Below are 14,271 nucleotides of genomic sequence, written 5' to 3'. Positions count from 1 at the left end.
AAAAATTAGGTATTTTAACTTATGAAAGAGTGATAGTACCTTTATGAAATTTCATATTTAGAAGGACCTCGAAACTCAGATCTCTCATTTTAAATCCCTACCAGATTCAGTGTCATTAAGGGGGGGGGGACTGGCATTACTGGTACGGATCCGTTCTCTTTGAGGGAGCTAGAAGTTGTTGATTTGGAAAAATTAGAAAAATTGAGGTGTTTTTAACTAAAGAATGGGTGACCAGACCTTAATCAAAATTTTATAATTAGAAGAAACTCAGGTCTCAGAGCTCTTCTTTCAAAGCCCGACCAGATCTTTTGACATTGATGGGGAATTGGAGGGGGAAACTGGAAATCTTGGAAAACGCTTATAAACGGCGTAGCTACGTAATTGACGTAACTGAACTGGATCCGTTTTCTTTGGGGGAGTTGGGTGGTGTGGTTCAGTGCTTTGGTGAGTTTAGTGCTTCTGGACGTGCTAGGACGATAAAAATTGGTAGGCATGTCAGGGAGCTGCACTAATTGACTTGTTACAGTTGTTTTCCCCGATTCGACCATCTGGAGGGCTGAAGGGAAAGGAAAAATTTGAAAAATTGAGGTATTTTTAACTTACGGGTGGGCGATCGGATCTTAATGAATTCTGATATTTAGAAGTACCTTGTATCTCAAAGCTCTTATTTTAAATCCCGACCAGCATTAAGCCTCTGATTTTCCTTTTAAAGCAATCTATTGATTCTTAGAATTTTGCTAGAGCTCATATCATATGAGCTCTTGGCTCTTCTTGACCTTGTCACAAGTGCCATATGAGCTCTTAGCTCTTGTTTTTGATGAATAGTATATAAATATAAGTAGTTTCAAAAATTTATTAAATACCCCTAAGGGGTTTCCTTCCTCCCTTACCTGTATTTATGACCCCAGGGCAAGGGTGCCTAATGTTTATTATGCACCTTCAGAAACATATCCCTTTAAATGACATTAATTTAATAAGTATATGCATTACTCCGTAAAGCAAAGTATATGATTACCCCGGTTCCAAACCGGGGTACGAATAAAATGAGATCCCGTGGAACTAAAATGGACGAATATCCTACAACTTTAGATTTAAAAAAATAATGTTCGCATATTTTATAGGCCTACAATCGGCGTTTCTTTACTTTTAAGAGCCAATAATGTCTAAAATAATGTGTTTTAAAGAATAAAGTTCTTTTTAAAAATAATATTCATACATTTTATAGGCCTACAATCGATGTTTCTTTACTTTTAAAGGCCAATAATGTTTAAAATAATGTGTTTTTAAGAATAATGTTCTTTTTAAAAATAATGTTTATACATTTTATAGGCCTACAATCAGTGTTTCTTTACTTTTAAAGGCCAATAATGTGTTTTTAAGAATACTGTTCTTTTTTTAAAAATAATGTTCATACATTTTATAGGTCTACAATCGGTGTTTCTTTACTTTTAAAGGTCAATAATATTTAAAATGATGTGTTTTTAAGAATAACATTCTTTTTAAAAACAATGTTCATACATTTTATAGGCCTACAATCGGTGTTTCTTTACTTGTAAAGCCAAACTGTTATCTGCTTTGTAACCTAACAAATTCCAATTCGTATGGTGTTAAAATGATATTGCCTCAAGGTGTTGTTGCCAATTATACATGTTTTCAACTTCCTTTTAAATCTGGTCTTTATGCTAAGGAGATGTCAATATTCTTAATGATATTTTGGCAAACCCCTCAAGGAGTGCTTAAGCCAATGAGAAAGGAGGAAATCTTGAATACTAAGAATTATTGCTAAAAATCATCTGTTATAACTACAAACTTAGCAATCTTTGGGATTATTTGTCGGTATAAGATCTACAAAACGACACAAAAAACAAGGCTATATGATTAGTACAACCCTTTTAAACAGTAAAGGAAGAATATCTTAAATGGCAAATTTCAAAGGACACTGATGATAATAAAAAAATAAATTCACGGCCAAAATTTTTGAAATCTTGTGGCAAATGGAGAGTTTACTTTACAGTTCTCTACGTCTTATAAAAGTAATTTTATTGCTACTTTTAAAAATTAGAGGTGTCCCCACTAATTAATTTTTTATGAAGCTCTAAAGAAAAAAAATGCAAATTTGTTCGGCCTATTCATGTCAAAGCTTTCAATGAAGCCACAGTAATTTTTTCATCAAAGAATCTGCTCGTGTCTGTTGTTAATACGCATTTCACTGCTATAGGAAAATAGCATTGGCTTCAAACCTCGGAGATCCAAAGCTAAATAACAATAATCGCGTGGATATAGCATTCACTGTTTATGTAATTTTAAAGAATTTCTTTTTTTCTCTTTTCTAAGTAGAATCTGGAAGGTTTTTTTGAAAAATTGCAATCAATTGGAGGGGGAAGTCTTAACCTGACGTATACAAAAAAAACACCTGGGTCGGAAACCAAAAGAGTGCTTACACTGCTTATGACACAAGTTAAATGAAAAAGCTTACCTTTTTGTTACTTTTCAAAACCAGCGTGTCACGGAGCTCATCGCGAGTGGAATAGTTGAACAACATATTCATTCCATAGGTGTATTCCGCCATGATGATTTTTTTTTTCTAAAAAGAAAGGAAGAATCATACAACTAAAAAAAAAAACAGTGAACTGGAAAGAGAACCAAATTATGGAAAGTATAAATACTGTCAAGGTCAATAAGAAATAAAATATTCTCGCAGAAATTACTTAAATTTTACACAAGATTCCGGTAATGATTAAGATAAAAATTATACTAAAGAATTTCAACTATCAAACATAAAAGAACCATATGGGTTTATACAACTTAAAATATTACCCTCTTTGACACAAAGCATATATTTAAATCACGACAAAGGTCTACAAATAAAGAACATCATTTTAGATGTAGGTTCTGCTCGCGATCATATCTAAATGTTTATTTAGTAGGCGATTGTTATTTCAAGACGGGGGAGGGAGGTAAATAACAATATACAAATTATCCAAATATTAATTCTTCAATCAAAACATTAATCAAATCCAGATCTCTGGATTTGCTAGAATTCGACACGACCTTTCGTCAACAATCTGCGGAATATAGACTAGAAGAGACTTTTCCCCTCCAAAATTGATCCAAAGAATTCCCAGCACAAAAGCTAAACCATGCAACGATGGAATTGTCAAACGAGTCCTTTTCGACCAAGTCAAAAAGCAATGCTAGCCAATTCACCAGCATAAGGTTCAAACCTTTATGTTCACACATAATAATTTAATCCGCCGGGACAGACAATATATTTGAACTGGATCAACAAGCAATCAACTAACAAATCCCCAGACTAGATTAATTTTGGAGGAAAAGGGGTCTCCTCAGTGCATATTCTAGAAAAATCTCAATAAAAACTTACATAGCTATGGTTGCTAAGCAGAAAGATTGCAGCGAAATGGCCTATTTGCCTAGTAAAAGATGAATTTTCCCTTCACCGAGCAACTAAGTAACCATGTCAACAAAACATTGCTTCTACTGGAACTTAGCTAAGTGTGTACTTTATCAAGTACCGACTTACAAATCTTGTTTTCTTTTTGTTCTATATTAAACTATTTTTCCGCGGGTTAGGGTAGAATCCCTAATCCTCAACCGTGTGCAACCATGGCGGTAATAATTTTCTTGCAAAATTTCGTCCAGACAAGCTTTGCACTTTAAAAAAAAACTAACCAAACTTCAACCATTTTAAAGAATTTTACTGCGCAACTTTAGGTAAAAGAAAGTCCTACCGGTTTCTGTGAGCAATCTCTATGCAACCCAATCTTCAGAAAAAGTTTGTTCTAATAATATCAACCAAAATTACTGCTTCGAATGTAAAAATTCCGTATTCAATTTGGCTTTACTCGAAACCAATTTTAAAAGAAAACATTTCTTTTAGTTTTTGAAAACCTTGATTTCCAAGAAAAGGTCTTGAAATAGGGTAAGTTGATTAAAGTATTATAACTTAATAGCTTAATTTGTCAACCATCTGAAAATGACATGAATCAATTTGTTTTTGTTACTCAGTTTATGAAAAGAGAACAAGTTAATCATTTGAATGGACAAAACATTAAATTAATATTTTATTAATTAATTAATTAATATAATATTAGCCTCTGAAAAAGATTTAACTAACTACTTATAGGCCTATATAATAATTCGCAGGCATAATGAAGGAGGGGTGAAATTTTCTTCTAGATTTTGTAAAAACTTTTTATATTTTTGTTCAAAAATTAAAAAACCATAAATACCCCAGCCCCCTCTAAATTTTGAGAACTAATTTTTGTTCCGTTTTCATTGTAAAAACTGATAAAAGACCCCCCCCCTCATTTCCATGGCTATTGGAGGACGTGAACCTATATTCTAAAAGCAGGTTTTAGCCAGATACTGATTGTTCTTAAATATTACTCATGAATGGAATTGAATTAACCAAACACTTTTATCGTAATTTCCGCATAAAGAAAAATTAAAAAATAATTTGAGGAGAATAAATTACTTTTAAATAAAACTGAAGCCAGGGCAGGGGTATACAAGTTTCAACATCAATGGAAAAAAAAGAAATAAAGCTTACATTCAGATGTCTTCCTAAGTCACAATTCAAACTGAACTGAAATAATTTTCATGGCATCCTTTTTTATATCACGATGGAAAGAAACGAGACACCTATACATGGAATAATAAGGAAAAGTGTCGATTCATCCTGACCAATGATTTCGAAATGTTGCAAAATGTGTACAGTAAAAATGACTGCAAAATGAAAATGCTTGTCATCCTGATTTTGGAATTCTGTGCGATCAAATGAGTCAGCAAATTTAAATGCTTTATGTACAAGTCATTCTTTACTAATATGACAAAGGTACTGACTTACACTGATCAATTGCATGAAGTCAAAAGTTTCCCTATTATATGAGGCTAATTTTGCCATACGGAAGGTTTTTTGTAAACATCCCGCCCCAGAATTAAAATCATTCCTCCTCCTCTGAAAAAAATCTAGATATGGCCCTGTTGAAATTAACCTGTTCAAATACATATTGTTTTCAATGAAATACAGTTTAGAATTTTGAAAAGAAAAGTGAAAGAAAGATTTATTATTTTTTTTAACGGTTCCTGGGTGTCGTTTTTGTTTGTTCTGTTTTTATGGCACTTGGTATTAACCAAGTGACATATAGCAATCGCAAATTCTGTCGGTCGGCCTGTCTGACCTGTTTTGCTAGTTAAGGCACTTCCTGATAAGCTAGGACGATGAAATTTGGCAGGCGTATCAAGGACAAGATAAGATTAAATTAGAAATAGTCGTATTCCCGATTCGACCACCTAAGGGGGAGTGGGAGCACATTTAATTCGGAAAAATTAGAAAAAAATGAGGTTTTTTAACTTACAAACGAGTGATCTGATTATTTAAAACAAATGAGTGATTTGATATTTAGAAGGATATCGTGTCTCAGAGCTCTTATTTTAAATCCCGACAGGATACGGTGACATTGGGGTGAGTTGTAGGGGGAAACCTAAAATCTTGGAAAACGCTTAGAGTGGAAGGATCGGGATGAAACTTGGTGAAAAAACTAAACAGAAGTCCTAGATACGTGATTGACATAACCGGAACGGAACCACTCTCTTTGGAGGAGTTGGGGGAGGGCTAATTCTGAAAAATTAGAAAAAATGAGGTATTTTCTACTTACAAAGAAATAATCAGATCTTAATGAAATTTCATATTTAGAAGGACCTCGTAACTCAGATCTCTTATTTTAGATCCCAACCGGATCCAGTGTCATTGGAGGAGTTGGAGGGGGGAGTCAGAAATCTTGGAAAAGCTTATAGTGGAGGGATAAGGATGAAACTTGGTGGGGAAAATAAGCACAAATCCTAAATACGTGATTAACATAACCGGAACGGATCTGCTCTCATTGGGGGAGTTAGGGGAGGGTTAATTCTGAAAAATTAGAAAAAATGAGGTATTTTTAACTTACGAAGGAGTGATCGGATCTTAATGAAAATTCATATCTAAAAGAACCTCGTAACACAGTTCTCTTTTTTAATTTTCGATCGGATCTGGTGTCATTGGGGGAGTTGGGGGAAGAGGTGCGGAAATTGGAAAACGTGAAAATTGAGGTTTCTTTATCTTACTATTGGGTGATTGGATCTTAATGAAACTTGATATATAGAAAGGTCTTATGTCGCAGATGCTCCATTTTCAATTCAAATCGAGTCCGAGGACATAGGGGATAGGAGGGGAGAAACAGAAATCTTGGAAAACACTTAGAGTGGAGAGATCGGGATGAAACTTGATGGGAAGAATGAGCACATGTTCTAGATACATGATTGACGTAATTGAAATGGATCCACTCTCTTTGGGGGAGTTGGGGAGAGTGTCAATTCGGAAAATTGAGCTATTTTTAACTTGAGTGCTTTGAAGAGTTTGGTGCTTCCGGATGTGCTAGGACAATGAAAATTGTCAGGCATGTCAGGGACCTGCACAAATTGACTTGATAAAGTTGTTTCCCCCCGATTCGACTATCTAGGGGGAAAGGAGAGGAAAAATTAGAAAAAATGAGTTATTTTTAATTTAGGAGTGGGTGATCAGATCTTAAGAAATTTAGATGTTTAGAAGGATCTCATGACTCAGTACTCTTATTTTAAATCCCGACCGGCATTAAGCCTCTGATTTTCCTTTCAAATCAATCTATTGATTCTTAGAATTTTGCTAGAGCTCATATCATAAATCATATCATAAATGAGCTCTTGGCACTTCTGGCCTCGTCACAAGTGCCATATGAGCTCTTAGCTCTTGTGTTATGTTAAAGCAAACAAAACCAAATCCATTTTTAAATTAGTTACTAAGTTAAACTATCATAATTTGAAAACCAAACTTCCAAGAACAATCGAGATCACACAAAAGAAATATACTTGTTAAAACAAAGTCTTGTGCATAAGTTCTTCTAGTTTGTTCTATTTCATTTAAACAAATAAAATAATGGTGCTTAAATTACATTTCGAAAATTAATAGTTTTAATTTCTGAAGAAATTCATTTTATTCTTTGAAGTAAAGTTTTGGAGCAACAAGTCTATTTTGCTCTTTTATGCATTTAATGCTTTTATGCGTTTTCAATATTTTGATGATACAAGGGATATCTGACTTCAATAATATGGCAAGATCATTAGCGGGTCTCTTTGTATGAGTACCAGTTTTCCTTTTTCTCAGCAGGGGCTGAGACAGATGTAAGCACTGACCTTGCAACTCTCTCCATACCACATAGAAATAGTTTTATATATACAGTAGTTCATTTGCTTTTGCTCAACTAATGGGACCCCCTCCCCTCCTATAAAAAGGATCTTAGTGTTTGGGCCTGAAGTGAGCCTTATCCTGGCCTGGGAGAATTGGAACATACCAAAAGAACATTTTTACTAATTTCCAGAACTCCTTAATTATTCTTTATTTGGGGGGGGGAGGAATATCAGCTTTACAAGCAGTATTTTGGAGGTGACTCTCATTTCTTACGCTCTCAGAGTTGTACCCTAAGTCTGAATGATCCCAGGTCAAATGAGAATGTATAACTTTATTTTTTAACAGATCTAAGATATACACTTGGTCAATCTATTATTCAGACTTCAGATTTTTTTTTACAAAGCATACACTTCACAAGACATCCAGACTTAATAACCATCTCATTTGATTTCCTGAATTCCAAGAACATGCCATAGTTCTCTTTCACCTTGGATTGTTGAATCATATTAATAACTATGTTTTGTGTAGAAGCCAATTTTAACATTCAATAAAATGGATAAATACAAAGAAATAAAATATGAAAATAATTAACAAAACAAAGGTGATTTTCACCAGAGAAACAAGGCCCATATTTTGACAAGGATGTCCTCACTGTTTAAAAAATATTTATAAATATTTCTTCTTTGTCTTTATTCCATTTTTATTGAATATCATGCACAGCCAGTGCAGTATGAGAAGAACAGAAACCAGAAGGGGGGAATCTCATGCTGAGACTCCTAGAAAAGGGGGTCCCAAGGTTGTTTTTCAGGTATGGACCACCAGCTGGCAAATTGACTCAACCAAGAGGCACAAAAAGAGATAGAACTAACCAATCAATCAAAAAATCTTGGCCAAAGAGGTGGTGAATAACCCAGGAGAGATACTTAGCTCTAGCTCTGGGACACATTCCCCTGAGAAGAAGTTTCTCCATTGACTATTCAAAGGTAGAGTTACTGTAAAAAATGTGGTTTGTTGGTGGCTTGAAATGGGTTTCATTTTTCAAGGAGAAAATTGGCCCAAGAAAGACTCAAATTAAAGAAGGAAAAAATCACAAACAAGTGTCAACTGAGGCAGATCTGATTCGGAAAATAGAAGGATGTAACTACTGTCTCCCAGTTGTAATGAGGAGACATATACTGTTAGAACCTTTTTAAGGGGACTGCAGAGTCCCCCCCCAGCAGAACAAAGTAAGGCATTCAAAAAAAAAACACTTCATAATAGTACCAGCATATATGCCAAGAGGACTAGAATATTGGCAGATTAGACTTACTTAGACTTAGGACATCCTACACCAGTCCACACATATGGTAACAAATTTCAAGGCTCCAGATTTATTAAATAAACTTAAAGTGCTGCACCAGAAACTATCCGACTCGATACATTTTACTATTAACCCTTTTCATAATCTACTAAAATATTTTCTACAGTAATTTAATGTGTTATTAGAAGTTTTGTTTTGTTTTTTTCTGTGTGTTTGTTTTTATACTCTGCTGCTTCAAGTGGGTCACAAATAAATTATTATTATTATATGTTGGCAACAATGCCTCTCCAGCATCTTTAACCAAAGTCAAACAGTTCGTGGTAACAAACTGTAGTAAGGAGCAACCCAGCTCAATAGTAACCAAAACTCTAAAAAATGGAATTTTGATACCAATAGTTACACCAAAAGAATCGCATTTTAATGCTGATTTTAAATATACAAGTTTCATCAAGATCAGTTATACCCCTCAAAAGTTACGAGCCTGAAAAAATTTGCCTCATTTTAGAAAATAGGGGGAAACACCCCCTAAAAGTCATACAATCTTAACGAAAATCACACCATCAGATTAAGCGTATCAGAGAACCTTATTGCAGTAGTTTAAAGCTCCTATCTAAAAAAAATGTAGAATTTCACATTTTTTTCCAGAAGACCACAGATGCCTGTTTATTTGTTGTTTTTTTTTTTCAGGGGTGATCGTTTCAACTGAGTGGTCCTAGAATTTTGCGAGAGGGCTCATTCTAACGGAAATTAAAAGTTCTAGTGCCCTTTTTAAGTGACCGAAAAAATTCGAGGGCACCTAGGCCCCCTCCCAAGCTCATTTTTTCCCCAAAGTCACAAGATCAAAATTCTGAGATAGCCATTTTATTCACCATAGTCGAAAAACCTATTAACTATGTCTTTGGGGATGACTTACTCCCCTGCAGTCTCCATGAGAGGAGCTGCAAGTTACAAACTTTGACCTGTGTTTACATATAGTAATGGTTACTGGGAAGTGCATAGACGTTTTCAGGGGGATTCTTTTGGTTTAGGGGGGAGAGATGGGGGGGTATGTGGGAGGATATTTCCATGAAGAAATTTCTCATGGGGGAAGAGAATTTCAATGAAGGGGGCGCAGGATTTTCTAGCATTATTTGAAAAAACAATGAAAAAATAAATATGAAAAGTTTTTTCTACTGAAAGTAAGGAGCAGCATTAAAACAAAACGAACAAAAATTATTACGCAAATGAGGGGTTTACCTCCTTGTTATACCTCACTCTTTACGCTAAAGTAATTTAGTAATTTCAACTATTTATTCTATGGCCTATGTGATTCAAAGGTCATTCTTAAGGAATTGGGACAAAATCCAAGCTTTAGTGTAAAGAGCGAGGTATCAACGAGGGTTGAACCCCCTTATATATGCAATAAAAACATACAAATATAAATTCTAGTTGCTTTCTTAAGTAATCAAAAACTTGGAGGGCAACTAGGCCTCCTCCCTTGCTTCTTTTTTCCCAAAATCTATTGATTAATTGCAATTAATTAATATGTAAATTTCGTTTTAATTATTTATGTGCGGAGAGCCAAGATCAAAACATGCATTAATTCAAAAACGTCCAGAAATTAAAAAAAAAAAGTTTTTTTAAATGAAAGTAAGGAGCAACATTAAAACTTAAAATGAACAGAAATTGCTCTGTATATGAAAGATGCTCTTCCTCCTCAACGCCCCACTCTTTACGCTAAAGTTTGACTCTTTCTCTTAACTCTATTTTTTAAACAGTAAGAAACTTTAGCGTAAAGAGTGGGGCGTTGAGGAGGAAGAGCCCCTTTCATATAAGGAGTAATTTTTGTTTTTTTTTAGTTTTATTGTTGCTCTTTACTTTCATTAAAAAAACTGTTTTTTTATTTAATTCATCAAGGGATATTCTAGAGAATGCTGCATCTTTTTCTAGGCATTGTCCAAGTGTAACCTTTTGGCATTCCCACTGTCAAACACCTGGAGGACATCAAACTTCATGAGGCATACAATTACAGCTAAATCTAACCATGTTTCCTAAATGCCACCACCAACTGCTTAAGAGTTTATCAATAATGAGTGGCAGTTTAGTCTTCTCTAATGAATGAGTTGCTACCAAGAATCTGTTAAAGACAATTATTTCAAAACTCTTGATCCCTTTCTCTAGCTGTATTGTCAGGACCCAGCTTTCAGAACCATACAATAGTACTGACAGGACATTACTATTTAAGAGCCTCAATTTCAGCTTCAAAGAGACAGTGCCACTTCTCCAAACATTTCTGAACTTATCAAAGACGCTTCCTGCACATGCAACACATGTGGCAATTTAATGCTTGGGGCTTCCATCAGCATCATTTTGAAGCAGCCTCCTATAATTGTGGGTGGTTTCTGGCAGAGACACAGACATATATGGGAAACACACAGGAGCCATATACTATTTCCAGAACAGTCATGGGATGCATTAATTATTCCAAAATGTATATACTTGGAAATTATCCAAGTACTGTTCAAAGATGCACTTGCCATAATTCTGAAAAACCTAATTGGTCATAGACATTTAGTGTTTTGTTAGCTTATATGCCACATGATGAAGAAGAACCACCAGGTAAGGTACAGAACAGAAGGAAGATAAGGACAAGAGAAAACTATGAACATCATTAATTTCTACATTCACACTCACAGCCCTTTACAAAATAAACCTCCCAATGTTAAAAAACAACTCCAGGTGCTTACTTCCTTTTTTGAATCAAAATCAACTTGGTGGGGGTGTATGAGAATTTAGAGCCATTGCTAAATATAGTAAAACCAAGACAGATGTTCTTGTGAGAGGCATAGCTGGAATAACTTTTTCAGGGTTGTATAAAAATGACGAGTTGAGATATCAGACATACACACTTATTTAAGATTTGTTATCTTCTTCAGGAGGGAGAGTGTTCCAAAAACAAAACTCAAAAAAGGAAGTTCTTCCTCTCCCTACAAAAAGTTTTCATTCATGTCTGTTCAAACATAGGATACACCTAGAGAAAGATTCAATACCAAGTTATTCCTTATGAATTCAATTTGTTGGGTTATTATACAAATAAAAGTACTCTGCAACTTCCAATAAACCCTTTAATATTTTTTAAGAGTTAACTTTTGCAATATTTCTATTTGTCTTATCAACAAAACTTATCTTGCTTATTCTTAAAGAAATTCTACCAGAGCCCCAGACATGGCTTAAAAATCCCATGGAATAAGATAAAAAAAGGGGTGTTTTTTTCTGAAAATGAAAGCTTTTGTTTTGCATTTCATATCCTTCTAGAATCTATTTTTGTCTTGAAAGGATACAATGGGGGACTGACCTCTTCCTTAACATCTTTTTAACCAGGCATGTCTTCCAGATCTCAGCACTGTTATGAAGGATTGGCATAATCAATAGAAATTGTGGTTTTTAGTACACAATAAGTATGAAGACAAATTATGAAGAGGCTCATAATTTGTATTTTAAAGAGAAAGAGATCTGAATAATAAAAGAAGCCAGTTATGTGGGTTTTCATTATCCCACTAATGGCCCCTGGAAAAAATATACTATGTAAAATTTTGCAAAAGGAAGAACAGCCATGTTAACTTGACTGTACATAAAAACAATAATTTAAAGGAAGCTAATAGCCTAAACACACTGAAACAGGTGTTCAAATCCAAAATAATGCCAATCACTCATTATGGTGCTGAGATCGAGAGGAAAGCAAATGAAGTTTTCAGCTTTAGCATTTTAAACAGATGTACAGACTGTAGAAACAACACCTAATCTTCTCATAAAAGGAGAATTGGGAGTTTTTCCATTGGGAAAAGACAGGTTAATGCAGAAGGTAAAATTATCTCTAAGTTTATTCTCTTATCCTGAACACAGGCTAGTTAGTGCTACATATAATAAATTGCTAAGGCTGAATATAAAACTTTTGTAGCCATTCTAGATCAAAGAACTGCTAGATGAAAGGAGTCTCTCCAATATGTGGAATAAAGGCCAAGGCCCCAAAGAAGGTAAGGATACCTTTTGTAGAAAATTTAAGTATATTCTCTAAGGCCAACCTGACTTTCATACATAATGATGATATAAGGTAATAAGCTTACCTAAGCTATGGATGTCAGGTGATTGATTTTTCTTCTAACGATAATTTCGACAGGACCTGTGCCTGTCATCATCTGGTTAATTCAAATTTCTTTTCTGATTGATTTCTGCTTATATTTGCAGTTTTCTACTTATATTTAGCCTTTGGTGTCACTTTAAGTGGCTTCCCTTAGCATCTGACTTTAATTACCTGGATTTTAAAGCTAGTGAATTTTCCTCTATCCCCATGGGTATTTCCCAACAAGCCAAAATAATCAAAACAAACGAAACGCTTCTTCTTCTTCAGAACTTTTAAAGTTAGCAGTTGCCAACACTACATTTCTGTAACACCATAAAACTACTGAAACCAATAAGTGATCGAATAACACAGATAGAAAAAGAGGTATCTGCCAACTGTTCTGTTGAGAATGTAAAGAAGCACGCCACTACATTGCTTAAAGTCGAATTTGATAACCTTAGTGAAAAACTGAAAAATGAAACAAAAAGCAAAGAAACAGCCAAGGATATTCTAGAAGATTTGGTCACGAAGCAAAAAAAATTAGTTGTATTTGGACTTCAAGAGGATCCAAACTGTAGTACTAAGAAGAGTCAAAATGAGGTTGATTTAAAGCTCCTGAATCAAGTAATTTTGCAGAATTGCCCTGTCAAATGTTCATTTACAGTTCGTTTGGGAAAACTAAACAATGGAAAATGTCGTCCGATCAAACTGTTTTTCCGTAGCCCCATAGAACGTGATGCTGCTTCTTTCTTCCTGAGCAGTAACCTGAACACCATAAAATCCTCATAACTGACTTTTAACTTTCCTCATGATCGCACAAAACTGGAACTTGCTCAAAAGAAAAGGTAAAACACACTGAAAGAGGAACTTAACCAAAAAGTGACAGGAGGAGAATCAGGTTGGAAAATTAAAGATGAAAAGGGTGGTCTAGAACTTGTAAAGATAAGCTCTTTTCGAGGTGAAAATAGCTCGCAAATCCCTAGGGAAGCAGTTATGGAACAATAATTCCCTTGTTCTCTACACCAACTTGACTTACTTGACTTAAGGCTCCTGCCGCATGGGGTGCGGCGTAGAGAGCTTCGCAACTTGACTTCTCAAGGCGGACCGGTCTGCTGCTAAATGAGACGCCTCTCTCTACACCAACGCAGATACTTTATCAAATAAAGTTGAAGAATTACAGTCATTGATGTCATTAATACTGAGTATTAGTGAATGTTTAGTGGTTGATGTAAAATTTCCTAGGTCTACAAATAGTATTAGAATTGTTGCAGTGTGTAGAAGTCCTAGTGTTAATGAGCTATCTCCTAATAATAATATAAATTTATTACAGTATCTTCACAATGATTCAATAGTTAGTTCAAGAGTATTAGTGGTGGGTGAATTTAACCTACCTTTCATTGATTGGAAAAATCAAATAGCCTCGCTTTCTAATCTATCATTTTAGAATCATTTCCTTCAAAAATTGCAGGACACGTACCTATGCCAACACGTTCAGGAGCCTACGCGATCTCGAGATGATTCGAATCCTCCTGTCATTGACTTGGTAATAACAAAATCTCCTGACGATGTTGGAAATATTGAAATTCTACCTCCATTAGGAAAAAGTGATCACACCGTTCTTAAACTGTCATTAAAATCTTCAGGTGATGA

The 14,271-nt window shown here is 34.7% G+C and overlaps 1 protein-coding gene across 4 annotated transcripts in view; it reads right to left on the bottom strand.

The window, feature by feature from the left end:
* LOC136039394 (nitric oxide synthase, salivary gland-like) overlaps positions 1–14,271 on the bottom strand; it is a 70,325-nt gene that overhangs the window by 43,451 nt on the left and 12,603 nt on the right. For 2 of the 4 annotated variants that reach the window (XM_065723089.1, XM_065723092.1), the window contains exons 1-2: positions 12,814–12,963; positions 2,477–2,584 (exon numbers count right to left, since the gene is read on the bottom strand). The exons of 1 other annotated variant lie outside the window; for it this stretch is intronic. In XM_065723089.1, the coding sequence (XP_065579161.1) occupies positions 2,477–2,569 (93 nt within the window). In that variant the 5' untranslated portion in view covers positions 2,570–2,584; positions 12,814–12,963. Of the gene's footprint in view, positions 1–2,476; positions 2,585–12,625; positions 12,755–12,813; positions 12,964–14,271 lie in introns of those variants that run through there. One more of the 4 variants, XM_065723090.1, reaches the window with a different exon arrangement.

This window comes from Artemia franciscana, chromosome 19, assembly GCF_032884065.1.
Source record: "Artemia franciscana chromosome 19, ASM3288406v1, whole genome shotgun sequence".
Classification (NCBI taxonomy): Eukaryota; Metazoa; Arthropoda; class Branchiopoda; order Anostraca; family Artemiidae; genus Artemia; species Artemia franciscana.
This window is presented reverse-complemented; position numbering and strand designations above follow the sequence as displayed.